The 17,916-nt window shown below is 43.8% G+C and overlaps 1 protein-coding gene across 12 annotated transcripts in view; it reads left to right on the top strand.

Annotated features, from left to right (window-relative positions):
• The window catches only part of PTPN22 (protein tyrosine phosphatase non-receptor type 22), an 83,594-nt gene extending 75,430 nt beyond the window's left edge, over nucleotides 1-8,164 (top strand). For 9 of the 12 annotated variants that reach the window (XM_084853495.1, XM_084853498.1, XM_084853499.1 and 6 more), the window contains 3 exons: nucleotides 506-536; nucleotides 5,071-5,148; nucleotides 6,587-8,164. In XM_084853495.1, the coding sequence (XP_084709621.1) occupies nucleotides 506-536; nucleotides 5,071-5,148; nucleotides 6,587-6,651 (174 nt within the window). In that variant the 3' untranslated portion in view covers nucleotides 6,652-8,164. Of the gene's footprint in view, nucleotides 1-505; nucleotides 630-5,070; nucleotides 5,149-6,586 lie in introns of those variants that run through there. The other 3 variants (XR_014790672.1, XR_014790671.1, XM_084853500.1) reach the window with 3 other exon arrangements.
• Nucleotides 8,165-17,916: the final 9,752 nt, after the last annotated feature.

Raw genomic sequence — 17,916 nt, 5'->3', positions numbered from 1 at the left:
TCCCTGACTTCACTGTACTACTGATGTCCCTGGATGAGCATCAAAAGGTTGACCATAAATGGGCTGAGTTATTGTAAGGAATGAAGTGGTTGTATGATTTCTTCTTTCATAATTTGTGAGGATATCACAACTGATCAACTATTGAAAGCTTTTGTAGTGGAATACAAAAATATTGCCACCCACAGAAAATTGAAGTCTAGGTGCATTATGTAGTAATTCCATGGTTGCTTCCTCAAATGTTCATAGATATTATCAGGCCTCCACACATTGTTCTGTGAATTGCCCCTTTGACTTGATAGCTCCAGTTTGACTCAGCAACGTGTGCCCATGCACAATAAAACAAATGTTTGTGGTTTAAAAGATACAATTCTTTTTGTACTGTGTACATGTCACTTTTGTGGTTTCTCACTGTAGTTCATTCTTCAATAGATCTTTTCTTAATCAATAATTAGTGCTTTTTCAACACCAACAGAGGACCCCCCTCTTCTTTCTTTTTGTTTTACAGAGCTTGAAGATTTTACGAAATGTGAAAAATAGTAAGTGTCTTGAAGAAAGAGACTGTTAGGAGTATAAATGTGAAACAGAGATGTGGGGCTTTGGTGTGGGGCTCCTAATGATTCTGTGGAGAGCTGAGGGTGCTCAGTAGTTTACTGGATGAATAAAAACCCATCAGGCTACTCCACCACCTTTCATTAGCATCTCAAAGGATTTCAGGAACAGGAATTAATTAAAAATGTACATTTGGGGGGTGGGGTGGGGGAGGTTAACTGCAAAACGAGAATGCAAATTGTTAGTATGAAATTTGCTCCGGCCTCTATTTTGTGCATAGAAAAATAAGCCAGTGTTGGCCAAGCCTCTCCTACAACAGCTGGGACTACACATAACAATCCCCCATAAGGAACAAATTTTCCATGCTGCATTTCCCAACCAGCAGTCATAGGGTTGGATCCAAACTTAGTCACACTTAGAGTAGACCCATTGAAATAAGTGGTACTTAAGTTAGTCATGACTAACTTAAGCCTCATTGATTTCAGTGGGTCTACTATGACTGTCTCATACCATCATATTTAGTAATGTGCATGGTGTGAACTGGGCCATTATGTAATGAGTTTCTTCACATACACACTCAGCTCATCCTTCTGCAACACAGAGTCCTCCAGATGCGTTGGATTACAAATCCCAGCGCCCCCCCACCCAGTATAACATAGCTGGCTGTGGGATTCTGGGAGTAGTAGTCCAGTGCACCCGGAGAGCGCTGGGTTAGAATCATAGAGTAGTAGGGTTGGAAGGGCCCTACAAGGCCATCAAGTCCAACCCCCTGCTCAATGCAGGAAGCCTGCTATAGGTGATAGTCAGGGCCTTTAGACATGACCTATTTGGGAAATCAGGTTGAGCACAAACATTATATTTCATTAAAATGCTAATTTAAAGCTTCACTCCATGCATCTCATGACACAGGTTCCTGCCTACAGAAGTTTTTCAGTAAACACCATAGCTCTCTAAGGGCACGTGCATGTTTAGATAGGAAAAAAGTCTTACAATTCCCAGCATGCCCCAGCCAGGGCATTCACTTCACTGTATGCCCTGTAATACTGTACTGTAATAATAATTTTTATTAGTTATTAATACTGTAATAAGACATGGGCAATATCGGGAGCTTTGAAATCTGGGGAGGCAAAAGGTCATGTCCTGCGTGTGGGTTCCTGGTTGACAACTAGTTGGCCGCTGTGTGAACAGAATGCTGGACTATATGGACCCCTGGGGCTCCTTCACACTGAACTTTTATCCTGCGATTGAGATTGCTCCTTCACAGAAGTTTGCGGGCTCTTTACATGACGCTGTGATCATTCAAAACATCTCCTGCACTAAATGCCTTTGTTCCATTTTTAAATCGATAGCAGATAATGAGCTTTCAAATTACCCCGTTGTGTTCCGCTTCAGTTTCCTCCGTGAAAAGAGTAAAAGCAGCAAGAAAAGGAGCAAGATTAATGAAAGATAATGGAAGACTCAGATATGGGGAGAAGGAGGGGGAAGGGGGTGGGGGAAAAGGAAGCACAGGAAAAAGGGAGTCGTCGTGATCCTGCATTTAAAATGGAAACAGAAAGCCTCATTTTAAATGCAAGATTTTAGTAGGGATGTCAGAGAATTTCTCCACGAATCTCAGGGAGGCCGAATGCCAGCGCATTCGGCCCCCCAAAACTGGTGGAGAAACGGTCTGCCCCCCCACCCCCCCGGGACAGGACTTACCTTGTGCGAATGTCCCTGGCGGCGGCGGCTCCGGCAGCGGTTCGGCAGCGGCGGCGGCCGGTCTTCCGACCGGCTGCCGCCGCCACCATTTCCAAGTAAAAAAAAAAAAAAAAGGGATAGGCTACGTAAAGATTTACGTAGCCTATCACGGCTAGATTTTTTAAAAACACCGTGATAGGCTACGTAAATGTTTACGTATCCTATAACGGCTGAGTGGAAAAAACAAACCCGCGCGTACGCAAATGGCGGCGCCCATGGGCGCCACCATTTGCGTTCCTTATTTTGGCACGTGTAGTCTACGTAAACATTTACGTAGACTACGGCGAAAATAAGGGGAACGCAAATAGCATTCCCCTTATTTTCGCCGTAGTCTACGTAAATGTTTACGTAGACTACACGTGCCAAAATAAGGAACGCAAATGGCGGCGCCCATGGGGGCCGCCATTTGCGTACGCGCGGTTTTTTTTTTTCACTCAGCCGTGATAGGCTACGTAAACATTTACGTAGCCTATCATGGCTGACTGCAGGGATGCAAACGGTGGCGGCGGCTACGGCCGCTGCCATTTGCGTCTCAGCAGGACAGGATTCGTGGCTGGAGGGACGGGGCGCCTCCCCCCCGGCCAGAATTTCGGGGGGAGGGATGGAGCGCCTTCCCCCCACTGTGAATCAACTTTCGGGTTCTGGTAAGTGACTTTTGTACATCCCTAGATTTTAGGCTGGTGTAGAGATGCCCTTGGTCTGATCCAACATGGCTGTTCCTTATGTTCTTAAGGTGACACTGGAAGAATGGTGGCACTAGCATAAGTATTGGGAGGAGGATAGTGGCAGAATGGTTAGATTGGTAAAGAGCCAGTGTGGTGTAGTTGGCTAGAGTGTTGGACTGGGAGTGAGGAGATCCGGGTTCTAGTCCCCACTCGGCCATGAAGCTCATGGGTGATTTTAGGCCAGTCACAGACTCTCAGCCCAACCTACCTCACAGGGTTGTTGTTGTGAGGATAAAATGGGGAGGAGGAGTATTATGTACACTGCCTTGGGTTCCTTAAGGAGGAAAAAAAGTGGGATATAAATGTAATAAACAAACAAATAAAGAGAAAATGAGAAGGAAGAGAAACAGTGCTTTGTCAGGAGCTGCTGAGATCTGTGGACAGGTGCCCTATGTCATGAGCCACTGAACTCCAGGTGGCAGGTTCTGAGTGAAGTACCCTCAGGCCCTGGACTGACTCTGCCCATTCTGGCTTGCCATCAGATTCTCCTGGACAGGAAGGAGTATAAGAGGGGTTCCTGTTCCAGTTAAACTTTGCTTGAGCAGCAAGGTCTTCCTGCGCTCTGAGATGTTCCTGTATCCTTGGTTCTGACTTTGGTCTTGCTTCTCAACCTGGCCACCTAGTTTGACTTTTGGTCCTGTTTTGCTCTTCACTCCTGGCTTCTGGTTTGCTTCTTGACGCTGTCTCTTCACTTGTCCTTGACTTACTGTCTGATCCTGACTGCTGGGAGGATGCTCCTGGTTCCTCGCTCATCTGAGACTGGTGCCCATGGCCTAGCCCTGATAGTGCAGCTGGATCACTGATGTTTGTAGAGGTTGTGTATAGATTTAGGCTGGTCTTTATGGCATGAATAAACTTTGGGCTGGCCCTGGTCCCAGAGTTAGGTAGAGCAGAATGTAAAAGATGAGACAAAGAGTAATAAAAATCATAGGACAGTCCTGAAATGCAGCCCCAGCCAGTGGCAGTTGGGATGTCCTTACAGCAGCCTTCCCCAACCTTGTGCCCTCTAGAGGTTTTGGACTTCAGTTCCCATCAGCCTCAGCTATCATGGTCAATGGAGAGGATCATGGGAGTTGAAGTCCAAAACGTCTGGAAGGCACCAGGTTAGGGAAAGGCTGTGCTACAGCTTGATATTCTGTGTTTCCTGGCAGGATTCCTCAAGCTTCAAATTCTGTAACAGCCATGCTCTGTGGTGCCCATCAGACATTCTCCCAGCTGCATCGGGGCAGTTGGAAGATCCATGACAAGTTCCTGTACAGCTGGAAGAATATTTAAATGACCCAACCTCAAGGGCATGGATGATCTTATAGATTTTTCTCCTCGCCTCTGACCCTTCCTGGAAAAGTGCTTATGGAAAATGATCCCTACTGTTGGGTCATGTAAACCTTCACATAGCTGCACAGGAACTTTGTTGTTGTTCAGTCGTTCAGTCGTGTCCGACTCTTCGTGACCCCATGAACCATAGCACGCCAGGCCTTCCTGTCCTGCGCTCTCTACCGGAGCGTGCTCAAGTCCATATTCATTGCATGAGTGATGCTATCTAGCCATCTCATCCTCTGCCGTCCCCTTCTCCTTTTGCCTTCAGTCTTTCCCAGCATCAGGGTCTTTTCCAGAGAGTTTTCTCTTCGCATTAGCTGTCCAAAATATTTGAGCTTCAGCTTCAGTATCTGTCCTTCCAATGAGCAGTCAGAGTTGATTTCCTTTAGGATTGACTGATTTGACCTCCTTGCAGTCCAGGGGACTCGTAAGAGTCTTCTCCGCACAGGGACTTGCTCACAGCTAAATGGCGAAAGCTGGAAGATTGTGTGAAAGATGGCTGGAAGAATGTTTGAAGAGCACAACAACCAATGTCAGAATTCATCCCCAATATTGGATTCATGATGAATGATACTAACAATTCTGTGCTATGGATATTCCCCCTTTCTCTCCCCTGCCCCTGTCCAGTTTAAGCAAAATAGCTTCCCCTTACAGCAGAAATTGTGTTACAAGAAGCCTGTACATTTACATAGCCATAGATTAATCAACTATCAGCTGCTAAAGCTTTTGTTTGTATTTCTAGGTATTTCTGGTCCATCTTCATTAGTAAAAGCCCCAGAACCTGATAAATCAAATAATTCCAGCTCTGTTTTGAGTTTTGGTATGTATTTTTTAAAAGTTTGCTTCTACGTTCAGTTAACTATGATGATATAGGGCACTTAAAGTTTTTTTCCTGGGGTTTTTTTGCCCATTGAATATTACTGAAAATCAAACTCAAGTCAAAACCAAAGTGAAGCATCAGAAGAAACTGGAGGAAACAATCCTAAGGGTCATTGCAGATACTTTAAAATAGCACTGAAACTTCCTAGTGAGGTGTTTCTAATGCCAAATGCAGGATTTCCCATCATGTAATACATATGGAGTAATGTATGTATTGCAAGGCATGGACACAATCTTTTATATTTATTAGATAAATCAGGTGCTGGATAGAGCAAATAGTTGCGCACTACTACAATTCCCGCCCTCCTGCTCTGATTGATTCATAATTGGAGCCAACTTTTTTTTTTTCCTGAAGCACAGCTGTAGAAAGCTGTGCTCAAATGAGGTTAACACTACCATAGCAGGACAGAAATGCCAAGGACTAAACTGAAATGGAGGATGCATTTTGTAAACATTCCCCCCCACACACACACCCTGAAACATTCATTTTGGTAACTTCTTGGGGAGGGAGCAGTGAATAGGAGTGAAAATGTTTGTAGTGTTGCCCTCTCCCTGATTTGACTGCTTGACAATGTAAAAAAGCCAGCTAAGAGTGAGAGCAATGCTTCCTGCCCTCACTTTGGCTTCATGACACTGTCATGTAGACAAATCTGATTGGTTCTGTAGCAGTGTCTGCATTTATTACCTGAGAACTGATTGGCTGGGGGATCATTCAGGTCAGAAGGACAGCTGGGGGGAAATGGCCGTGACAGAGCAGCAGAGAGGAGAAACAGTGGGAAAACTGTGAGCAGTGGAAAAATGTGAAAAAAAACACAGTGAAGGATTTTCCAGGAAATATTAAGTGCTCCCTAAACTGTGCCTTAACCTCTGCCTCATTTTTGTACATGAATATGTGGAGCAGCCCTAGAAATGCTCTACTTGCCCACATATGCCATGTGGGGAGTGTCAACACGTGCCATTCTAAACGATTGCTGCTATACATTGTTTTAGTTTCTGGGTGTTCTGGCTGTGCATTTCTTGTTCTTCTAAACTGAAAAGAATTTCAATATGAGTGATCAACTTGGGTCAGGAAAAAAATGCTTGATGGCTCTGTGGTATACAATTATTACTATGTATTTCAAACTACTTACTCTGGAGTAATTACACTCTCTTCCCCAAGGCCACTCCCAGAGTAAGTAATTCTGGGAATGTGATATACGTATATTTATGCTTCAAACTCACCTGACATTAGCTGAATTACACAGCTGGCCTGTTTATATCATTTATGTGTAAACTTTTAATATGCTGTTTCCTCTTACTCTTGTGTGAGAAACATCATGCTAACTGCATGTAAAACTATACGAGTGACGCTTAACATTTCTATTGGTTTTGTGTCCCAGGCTTTGCAAACCGATTTTCAAAACCCAAAGGACCAAGAGATCCGCCACCAAGTTGGAACATTTAGTAGAACTTCGTAGATGCCCTTTGTCTCCAGTACTGCAGACTTGTCTTGCCGTTCTGCCTTTGGTTTGTCAAATGCTATTTGCAACCAGAGCATCATTTTGAACAAAGAAGATCTCGTTGTGGTGCTAGAAGACAGGATAGTATGTGTCCTCTATAGACTGAATACAATACAACCTCATCCACCCAACTGATCTGGACTGCACCTAAAGTAAATGGGAACAGACTTCTAGTCCCTGGTTCCTGTTCACACTTCTAATGCAGCAGTAATAGGCTGTTTGTAGAAACAACACCCTGAGACAAACAAAAAGAAGTGCTGGCGATCAGACCTTTCCAGAAACCACAGCATCTTACCTAGAGGTGTTACTCCTAGTCCAAGATGGGTAGATGCACAAGCTGTGATATTGCTTAGTAGTGAAAGAACAGTACCTTGTGTAAGCCAAGACTGGCACTGTTATTTATGAGTCATTCATATTTTCCATGACTATGTCTGATATGCAAATGTGGCTTTCAAGGCCTAGCCCTTAAGCTTCCTTGCTTTTTAAATATATTAGAAGCTGGTAGGGAATCCGTCTATTGTATATACACATACAGGGGAATTATTTGCATGAATGTAGTGGACACCAGGCAATGGCTGGTGAACATGTAAGCACTTTTGCTATATTTGTATTCTGTGATTTCCAGTATAGCTGAAGTCGGGGCTCAGCATCCTCAGGTGCCCTACCCTCAAAGATCAACAAATAGCAAATAATTTTGGCTTAAAAAAAAAATAGAACTCATTTTCTTACAAGCAACAACTGTGGTTTCTCCAAATCAACTACCTATATTTGATTCTGAGCTTTGTTTCGTTTTTAGAGAATAATTCCTTGAATATCGTAAGTGTCCTCTCAACATCTGGGATCTGTTTCCCAAATGTTCAGAATTGGGAGTCTGAAAATACATATCCTAAATATTCAAACTCTTACATCAGAACCTTTCAGATAACAAAACAGAACTGGAAATAGTCATGTTTGAACACATTTGGAGGGTTTTTATTTTCCTTTTTGCCTCTAACTGTTGCAATATATTGCAAGTGGATCCTTAAATCTTCCCCCAGGCCAGGCCACAAGCTTGTGGGCTAGAACTCTGGGACGGAAAAGGCCCTCTGCCTGTCACTGAAGCAATATTCTCCATGCTCAAATGTTCAAAGTACACCATATGCACGCATAAGATGTATTATGCACATATTATGCCAGACGTGCCTGCAGGAGAAGGTATTTGCATTGTAAAAACATGCCCAGATGGTTGAAGCAAGTGAGATGGGTTATACCCTGGAGAGGAGAGCAAAACCCCCAACTCCAGACAAAACTGACAGCTAGCCTTTATTTCTAGAAAAAAGAATTTGAAAAGCCAAGTTTAAATAAATCCAAAAGCATTTAATGAAATGTCTGCGGGAGATGCAATATAATAAAATTAAATGTATTATTTATTTAGTATGCAAATTAATGCTTCTAAAAGTTGCATTTCTAGAAAATTCAAGAGCAGAGCATGTCTCATATTTATTGCAAATGGGCCCAGCACCACCGTCGGCACTGTACCAAAGAAAAAAAGATACTTAACTTTTAATGGCATACTTAGTTGCCAGTACCTACATTTCCAGTACTAATATTCAAACCCTTACAGATAAGGGACTAGTTTTCACTTAAAAGCAAAAATTTAAGTCAGCCATGTAGGTCAAGGTCTAATTTGAATTACAAACACAAATGAGTCAGAGAATGCAAATTGAGTTGTATATGTAAAAATCTTTAGGCAGGTTATTTAATTGTGGGTATATTTGCATGGTTCTTTCACCATGGGATTTAACATGCATTTATAAAATGAGGAGTGCTGCTATCAGTGTAAGGTTTGCAACTATTCCAGTCACATCTCCATGGAAAGCATTTTTGAGCTGCCATAGAAGGGATGCTTTTCATCTCCTAGGGCAGGGGTAAGCAGAAGGTAGATCTCCAGATGTTTTGGACTTCAACTCTCAGAAGCCCCTGCCAAGCATGGCCAATGGTCAGGAATGCTGGTAGTTGAAGTCAAAAACATCTGGAGCTCTCCTTTCTGCCCACCCCCATCCTAGGGTCTGGCAGACAAGTGAATCAACTCCCAACAGTATATAAGAGCATCTATATCTTATTTGTACTGATGATAACTACTTTGCTGCAGGATGTAGTGTGTGCACATTCTTGTATAAAGTTATAATTGTGCAACATAATGGACAAATGCCTCCTCCACTTGTATGCACACATGTGTGTACACGCACACACATACACAGAGTGACATGGGAGCTGTTCCCTGTGGTTTGATCCCAAACAATTACATAGTGTGCTTGAATACTCCAGCTACCTGGACAGGGCCAACCATGTGGATTTCTTCCATCCAATCAGCAGGGGCCAATCAGGTAGAAAAGACCTACAAAATACATAATCCCCAGTTGCATGGGATCCCACCACAGGAAATCGTTCCCACACCTCCAGGTGTGTGAAAAGAGCCAATATTTCTATGAAAATGCACTCCTTGCAAATAAACCATCACATCTAGTGTGACTTGAGCTTATGAAATGCTTTAAGGACTGCGCTATTTAACAGGGCTAAATTAGATGCTATGTTAAATGCATCATGTCCAGGTCACAAGTGGGCAGAAAGGAGATCCCCAGATGATTTGGACTTCAACTCCCAGCATTCCTGACCATTGGCCATACCGTTGAGGGCTTCTGGAAGTTGAAGCCTAAAACATCTGGAAATTTACCTTCTGCCCACCCCTGGTTTAGGTGATCCTAACCTTTTTCTAACTCTAGTGTAAGTGTGTGGGGCCTAATCCAGATTGGGACCACTGTGAGAGAGTAAGGGAGGTTTATACCTTCCCACCCAGCCAATATGTCCCTAAATCCCACGCGCGCGCACACACACATGGGGGCCAAATAAAGGAAAAAGAACTCCCCCCGCTACTTGTGTGTGAATGTCCTGATCTAGATCTAGTGTAAGAGTTAAAAAAAAAAAAAGTTAGGATCACTGAGGGCATCTCTACACCAGCCTAAAATCCTGCATTTAAAACGGGGCTTTCTGCTTCCGTTTCAAATGCAGGATCACAACTGACTCCCTTTACACGCGCTTCCTTTCCCCCCTCCTTCTTCCTGTATCTGAGTCTTCCATCAGCATTCATTGATCTCACTCCACTTCTTGCCGCTTTAACTCTTTTCATGGAGGAAACTGAAGTGTAACACAATAGGGTAATTTGATAGCTCATTATCTGAGATCTATTTAAAAACGGAACAAAGGGCATTTAGTGCAGGAGACACCCTGGAGGGTCACAGCAGGGTCATTGTGTCATGTAAAGAGCCAACAAACTTCCGTGAAGGAGCAATCTCAATCACAGGATAAAAGCTCCATGTGAAGGAGGCCAGTAGATGGATGCTGGATGTTCCTGGAATGTATAACTGCAGACAGTAGTTGAAGTCTAAAGCATGTAGCATGACTGCAAACAAAATTCCTTCCATAGATCTAACTAGGTCTTATGGAGACTGGATCTAGCTTAGTCTGCTCTATCACATGCTACTTTCAATACCAAGGAATATTTTTACGCAAGGGAGTATTCAGTCTTATGAGTCCCAGACATGCAGAATGAAGTGGTGCAACAGACACAGGTTTACCACCTCAGGGTTAAACTAGTCTCTGTTTTAAATGTGTAGTGTCTAGGGCTCCTTTACACTGAGCTTTTATCCTGTGATTGAGATTGCTCCTTCATGGAAGTTTGCAGGCTCTTTACACGCCATGACCCTCCAGGGCATCACCTGCACTAAATGCCCTTTGCTCGTTTTTAAGTAGATCCGCAGATAATGAGCTATCAAATTACTCAGTTGTGTTCCATTTGAGTTCCCTCCATGAAAAGAGGAAAAGTGGCAAGAAGAGGAGTGAGATCAATTAAAGATAATGGAAGACTTAGATACAGGGAGAAGGAGGGGGGAAAGGAAGCACGTGTGAAGGGAATCAGTTGTGATCCTGCATTTGAAACGGAAGCAGAAAGCCCCGTTTTAAATGCAGGATTTTAGACTGGTGCAGAGATGCCCACTGTGTCTTCCTTTACTCTTAAAGTAAGACTTTCCAAATTTTGTCGGTGCTGTTACTTGTGGTGCGGGGGGGGGGACATCAGAGGGGTCGGGCAGAGCTTGGTTGGGGGCTTCAGGCTGGGGGGCGCAGTTGGAGGGGAGGTTTGAGTGGTTGTACCTAGGTCTCTGCAGTAGAGGCTCGTGGCCAATCTAATTGGTGGAGTGGAAAGGGGGGCCACTGGAGCTGGACCCAAGGCCACCTAAAAGGGCACACAAGCCTTTTACTACACAGTTCAACCCCTCCCCCCCCCCACATTTCTCCAGAATAACCACACAGAGAAAGCAGTTTGTGGCAGAGCCCACTTATTGAAAGCAACTGGGGGAGGGGGAGAGGAAGAAACCCATTTCACACATAGGGAAACTAAGGCAGCAGGCAATTAAAGTCAATTACTGCAGGACAGTGAGTTTGGGTTGCGTAATCACAGTATACCAAGCTCACAGAACCAACAGAGAACAGTTTTTTTTAAAGTGGCTTTTAAAAAACCACCCCAATTTATCCAGAGTATGTCAGGACACAGAGAAAGGTATTTGTGGACAAGCCCACTTCTCCAAGATTTAAATTAAAGGGAGATGGGAGGCCAGGAAACCCATTTCACCCTTATTTATTCAGTCACAACCCCATGGAAACCAAAAATGTGAATCAGCCACCCTTCTACAGGGCCAGGGCACAGCCCCTTCAATTCCCTCTCCCTGCCTTGATTGATTGACCTGGACCAAGCTGCTCTGCAATGGGGCTCCAGAGGGCACCTTTAAATCCCCCCTCCCCAGGCAATATGCCACAGCTCAGTGCGACCATTCCAAAGCCTCCAATCTACTTCTCTCAATATAAACAAATGCGGTTTGGAGGGGGGGAGTTCATATCTCCCCCAATCCTTGTCTGATCTTGCTGGATTTCGACCTCGCTGCTTGTTAGCCCATTCTCTCCCAGCCTAGCAAATCTGGCAGCTTTCCATCCATATTTTGCATGACAGTTGGTCATGCCTTTTCACTCTTTTTTCTTGAATGTTCACACTCAACATTTTTCTCTACCATAGCCTGTGCCCTAGAAGAACTCCCCACAGACCTATATCTCAAAGGGCAATGCTAACTTCCATCCATGAAGCCCTACATAAGGGGTGAATCCTTCTTCCCTATAACATCCCATAATAAGCGTTGTTATATACCAACCCTAGTTAATATGTTAGAATATTACGTAGCTATCTACCTGCAAAATTTTTGGGCAGATCAGACAAGGGGGAGCTTAGCTATGTCCCCAAAACTGACTTTTTGCCCCATGGGAGAAACACGCAAAATGGTGTTCCCAGTCCTAACTATGGGTGGCCCAACTGGGCCACCCACAGTCCCGCAGCAATCAAGATGTAAGTTATGCTTCATCCATTTATGAAGAAGTTTTTAATTAGGTGAATGGTAATAGGAAACATTGTATTCAAACATTCCAACAACACAGCGCTTGCCAATTGTTTTAGCACTGTGTACAAATCTCGATTTTCCTAATTACTTAGTTCACAGATGTATTGCATTTCTAATTTTTTCCATGAAGGATTTAATTAAAAATAAACATGCTTAGCTGAGATGAGTTTTAAAAAAGAAAGTAACTCAGAGTTAGGTGCTGATTTGAGAGTAATCAAACAGATTTTCATTTTTTTGTGTATGGCTGTGTGAGAATGTACCAGTTTATATTATTTTAAGTATGTTTTCAGCTAAACAGATTAACAAAAGAAGGTGCAATTTCCTGTAACTGTCTAGCAATATTCTCTGTCTGCCAGGATATTTCTCATTAAATTGAAGCATAGTCTATATATGTACTAACCGAACAGAAGAACTTTTATACAGATCCAAGTTCTTCCATTCACACCAAATGTTAAAACCCTTGTCTTGTGGTGGTGGAAGGACTCAGCTGAGTGGATGGGAGGCTTGGTGCTTCGCTCCTTCTTCAAGCTGCGAAAGGCCACCATCTCTTTAGGGCTTGGAGGGGGAGGAACAGTCCAGCTGTGCAAGCATTTGGCTGAGGACTGCCTTCTATTGAGCAGGGCTGAGATGAGTGGATTGCTTTCTCTCTTCCAGAATAGCACACTGGTTCAGTTTGCCAGTCGCAGATCTCTTGTGGGGTAAGTGCTATGCTCCAGATGATCAGGGAAGTGGCAAATTACAAAGCTAATTTAAATTATGCAAATCTAAACTTGCTTGATGGTGGTTGGGGCTCCGGGGAGAAGAACCTTAGTCAAGTAGCAACTTTATATAAATTTTATCTCTCAAATTCTAATTCAGACTACTGCTGTATTGAGCTTGGTAGGTGGGGCAGATTTCAGCAATAGCTGCTTGTCAGCCTGGGGCAGCTACAGTTTGCAGAATTATATCAAAGAGCACTTAAATGACGTGTTTGCTTTGAAGTACTATCTCCTCTTCATACTAGAGTATTTTGGATCCATACTTATAGTACATGGAACACTCCAAACAAAATGCCTCTTAAAAACAATCCACACTCAAAATGTAGAATGTCTAGCAACTGTTCTCCATGCAAATTCTCCTAAGGATGTTTACTCAGAAGTCAGTCCCACTTTGTTCAGTGGAGCTTACTCCCAGGGAACTGTGGACTGGACTGTAGCCTAAATCTCCGATTAACAGATTCCATGGGGTTAGTCTCAGTACAGAACGTAACAATCACATAAATAGGAAGGCTGTATACTATACAGATATTTCCATTCTGCTCACTTATAATGAGCTACAGAAAGTTTAAGAGAGGAAAAGACCCACATCGCTACCTTCTATTTGGACAGGGTACTGATTTTTATTTATGTATTTATTACATTTCTATACTGCCCAATAGCCGAAGCTCTCTGGGTGGTTCACAACAATTAAAACTATGAAATGCTTCATAAAATACAATATAAAATTTAAAAGTTTAAAACTATAATATAAGAATACTAACCATAAGAAAACTTAGCAGCAATGCAGAGATTCAAGATACAATAACAGATTTAGAGTGCAATCCTTTGGCCGCTAGTCAGCAGCTAGATGGAAATAGGATAGGTTGGTTCCCAGAGAACCTTGTAGGCAGCACGGATTGGACCCATGTTCCGCGCTTGGAAGAGCAGCACGGAGCAGCAAAAATGGGGCATTCCCAGGGGCGGGGCGGGGCGGGGCAGGGAGGTCAGAAATGCCAGTACAATACATCCTATGTGTCATCCAGCCACCACTTCCTGTGCTCTGAGGTCCTGTGTCTAGACAGCCAAAATTGGCCGTTTAGCTGTGAAAGCAGGGTGGGGGGATCGAGGAGATCCACTCCTCCCACCCTGCACTGGATAGGTAGATGCCCCTGGGTGTGGAGGCGATGGTTGATCCAGATAGCATTGCTCCCTTAAAGCAACAGAGCTAAAAGACTAAAGTGCCTGGGAAAATAACAAGATCTTCACGTGGCTCTGAAAAGAGTAAAATGTAGGCACCAGGCGAACCTTTCTGGGAACCTCATTCCACAGTCAGGGTGCCACAGAGAAAAGGTCCTCTTTCTGGTAGCCACCCACCTCATTTCCTTTGGCAGGGACTTCTGGAGAAGGACCACCACAGGTGATCTTAGGGTTCAGGCAGGCACATATGGGATGAGCCGATCTTGCAGATAACCTGGCCTCAAGCTGTTTAGGGCTTTGAATGTTAATACCAGCACTTTGAATTGGGCCCGGAAAGGGACTGACAGCCAGCGCAGATGGAAAAGTACTGGCATAATATGATCATGTTGGCCAGTCCCCATTAACAGTGTTGCGGCCCTGTTTTGGACCAGCTGAATTTTCCAGACTGTTTTTGAAGGCAGCCCCATGTATAACGCTTTGCAGTAATCCAGACAAGAGGTTATTAGAACATGGATAATTGTAGCTAGGCTGCCTCTGTCCAGATAAGGGCGATATGGTTAACATTCATGATATTTAACTTCAGTGTTTGATATTTAACATCATTTTATAGTTAATATAGCATTTGTTAAATCAATTGATTTTTTAGTTTTAATCCATGGTGTTAGGTGCCTTTGATATTTAGGTAGGATGGTAGGGTAGAAATATTTTAAACAAATAATTTGGCAGTATTGATAACAAATAGGTAATGGTAAATCATAGAATCATAAAACAGTAGGGTTGGAAGGGGCCTACAAGAACATCGAGTCCAACCCCCTGCTCAATGCAGGAATCTAAGTAGCTGTCACACTTTCTGCCTGCAGGAAACACTTCCCAAATCAGGTAACCTGAGTTCCCAACTCAAAGAACTTTGAGTCCATTTTCCCCTATGAGTTTAGAAATATCCCTTGGATTGGTCATGGGGAAGGGGAACCTTCGGTCTGGGTACTGCCCATGTGGGTTTCCCATCTGACATGCCAACTTCTTCTCCAAGTCCTGCCCCCTCTCCCAGCAGGGAAAAGCTCTTTTGTCTTATCAGCAGCTGATTGGACAGAAGAGCCTTTCCCTGCTGAGCACTTCATTTTTCAGCCCTCAGCAGGGAAAAGCTCTTATCACAGAGGAAAGCTTTTCCCTGCTGGGCAGAAGGGGAAGGCCCTGGAGAGGAAGCTACTAGACTGGTTCACACAATCACGGTAGCCCACTGTAGCTTATTTAAGCCACAGTGGGTTGTGGCATGTGTGGGCAGACATTTTTAATATCAAACCCCAGCAGGAGTTGCCATGGTTTGTCATGTCATCTGAACTGGGGCGGCAGGAGTTGTTTGAAGGTTAAGCAACCCTAAACACCCTAAAACAAGCCATGGGTTGAGGGTTGTCTAACACTCAAACAACGCTGCCTGGATTCATATGACACAGCAAGCTGGGCACCATGCAAAAATGGGCACCTGCCATGACGCAACAGCATGTGCAGGTAAATTAAGCAACAGTGGGCTGTTGTGTCATGCAAACCAGGTCAATGAGTGATTCTGTCTTCCTTACTTCTGAGGTTTGTCCTGCTTAGTTCTGGTGAGTAGACATGCAAAGCCTTGGTATTTCAGATGCTATTTTAAAGTGCTCTGGAGTGATTCAGTCCTCCTTACTTCTGAGAAGACATCCAGAGGCTTGTCCTGCTTACTTCTGAGTAGGCTCAGAAGCAGTAAAAATCACATTTTGGCCCTGCCTACTTTGCTTTTGTCCCTCCTATGCCTCAAGATCTTTCCCAGATTGGAAGTCAGAAGTCAGCCATTAGACTGAAAGGGGGCCCTTACTTAGATCTAGGTTGATCTAAAAATTTAGCTTTTAAAAAACAATGTATGTTCATTTCTTAGTGCTATTTCCAGCTGGTTTCGCTTATGTAGTTTTTCTAACTTATTGTCTCTCCTCATTCCTTTTGGGGAGTATGTTCTAGGATGCAAACTCAATTCACATCAGGCACTGTTGTGTTTCACCATTGCTCACTGTGAACTGAAAATATGTCTCAGAATAAACACAGCATGTTTAGTGAGGCTTATGCAATGTACATCATAAGCCTCACTAAACATGCTGTGTTTATTCTGAGACATATTTTCAGTTCACAGTGAGCAATGGTGAAACACAACAGTGCCTGATGTGAATTGAGTTTGCATCCTAGAACATACTCCCCAAAAGGAATGAGGAGAGACAATAAGTTAGAAAAACTACATAAGCGAAACCAGCTGGAAATAGCACTAAGAAATGAACATACATTGTTTCTTAAAAGCTAAATTTTTAGATCAACCTAATTCCAAAGAAGGGCAACGCCAAAGAGTGTTCAAACTACCGCACAATTGCGCTCATTTCACATGCCAGCAAGGTGATGCTCAAAATCCTACAAGCTAGGCTTCAGCAGTATGCGAACCGAGAACTACCGGAAGTACAAGCTGGGTTTAGAAGAGGCAGAGGAACTAGAGATCAAATCGCCAACATTCGCTGCATCACGGAGAAAGCAAGAGAATTCCAGAAAAACGTCTATTTCTGCTTCATTGACTACGCTAAAGCCTTTGATTGTGTGGATCACAACAAACTGTGGCAAATTCTTAAAGTGATGGGAGTACCAGACCACCTTACCTGTCTCCTGAGAAACCTGTACGAGGGTCAAGAAGCAACAGTAAGAACCAGAGATGGAACAACCGATTGGTTCAAAATTGGGAAAGGAGTACGACAAGGCTGCATATTGTCACCCTGCTTATTTAACTTATATGCAGAGTACATCATGAGAAATGCCGGGTTGGATGAATCAGAGGTCAGAATTCAGATTGCTGGGAGAATTATCAACAACCTCCGATATGCAGACGATACCACCCTAATGGCAGAAAGCGAAGAGGATCTAAAGAGCCTCTTGTTGAGGGTGAAAGAGGAGAGTGCAAAAGCTGGTTTGAAACTCAACATTAAAAAAACGAAGATCATGTCATCTGGCCCTATCACTTCCTGGCATATAGAAGGGGAAGAAATGGAAGCAGTGACAGATTTTACTTTCTTGGGCTCCAAGATCACCGCAGACGGTGACTGTAGCCATGAAATTAAAAGACGCTTGCTCCTTGGGAGGAAAGCTATGGCAAACCTAGACAGCATAGTAAGAAGCAGAGACATCACCTTGCCGACAAAGGTCCGTCTAATCAAAGCTATGGTTTTCCCAGTAGTAATGTATGGCTGTGAGAGCTGGACTATAAGGAAGGCTGAGCGCCGAAGAATTGATGCTTTCGAACTGTGGTGCTGGAAAAGACTATTACGAGTCCCCTGGACTGCAAGGAGGTCAAATCAGTCCATCCTAAAGGAAATCAACCCTGAGTGCTCATTGGAAGGACAGATACTGAAGCTGAAGCTCCAATATTTTGGCCACCTAATGCGAAGAGAAAACTCCCTGGAAAAGACCCTGATGCTGGGAAAGACTGAAGGCAAAAGGAGAAGGGGACGGCAGAGGATGAGATGGCTAGATAGCATCATGGATGCAATGAATATGAACTTGAGCACGCTCCGGGAGAGAGCGCAGGACAGGAAGGCCTGGCGTGCTATGGTCCATGGGGTCACGAAGAGTCGGACACGACTGAACGACTGAACAACAATGCAATGTACATTCCTTATCCTGTATAATGCCAACAGAGAAAGGCATCTGAAGAAGCCTATTTCTTACAAGCTGCTCTGTGGTCGTCTGGAATTCTGCCTGTCAGTCTCTTGTTCTCTCCCTCTGCACCCCAGTTAACAAC

This window comes from Heloderma suspectum, chromosome 4, assembly GCF_057233095.1.
Source record: "Heloderma suspectum isolate Gila_16-S chromosome 4, 16-S_ref, whole genome shotgun sequence".
Taxonomy (NCBI): Eukaryota; Metazoa; Chordata; class Lepidosauria; order Squamata; family Helodermatidae; genus Heloderma; species Heloderma suspectum.
The sequence above is the reverse complement of the archived record's forward strand: the minus strand, read 5'-3'. Positions and strand labels throughout refer to the sequence as shown.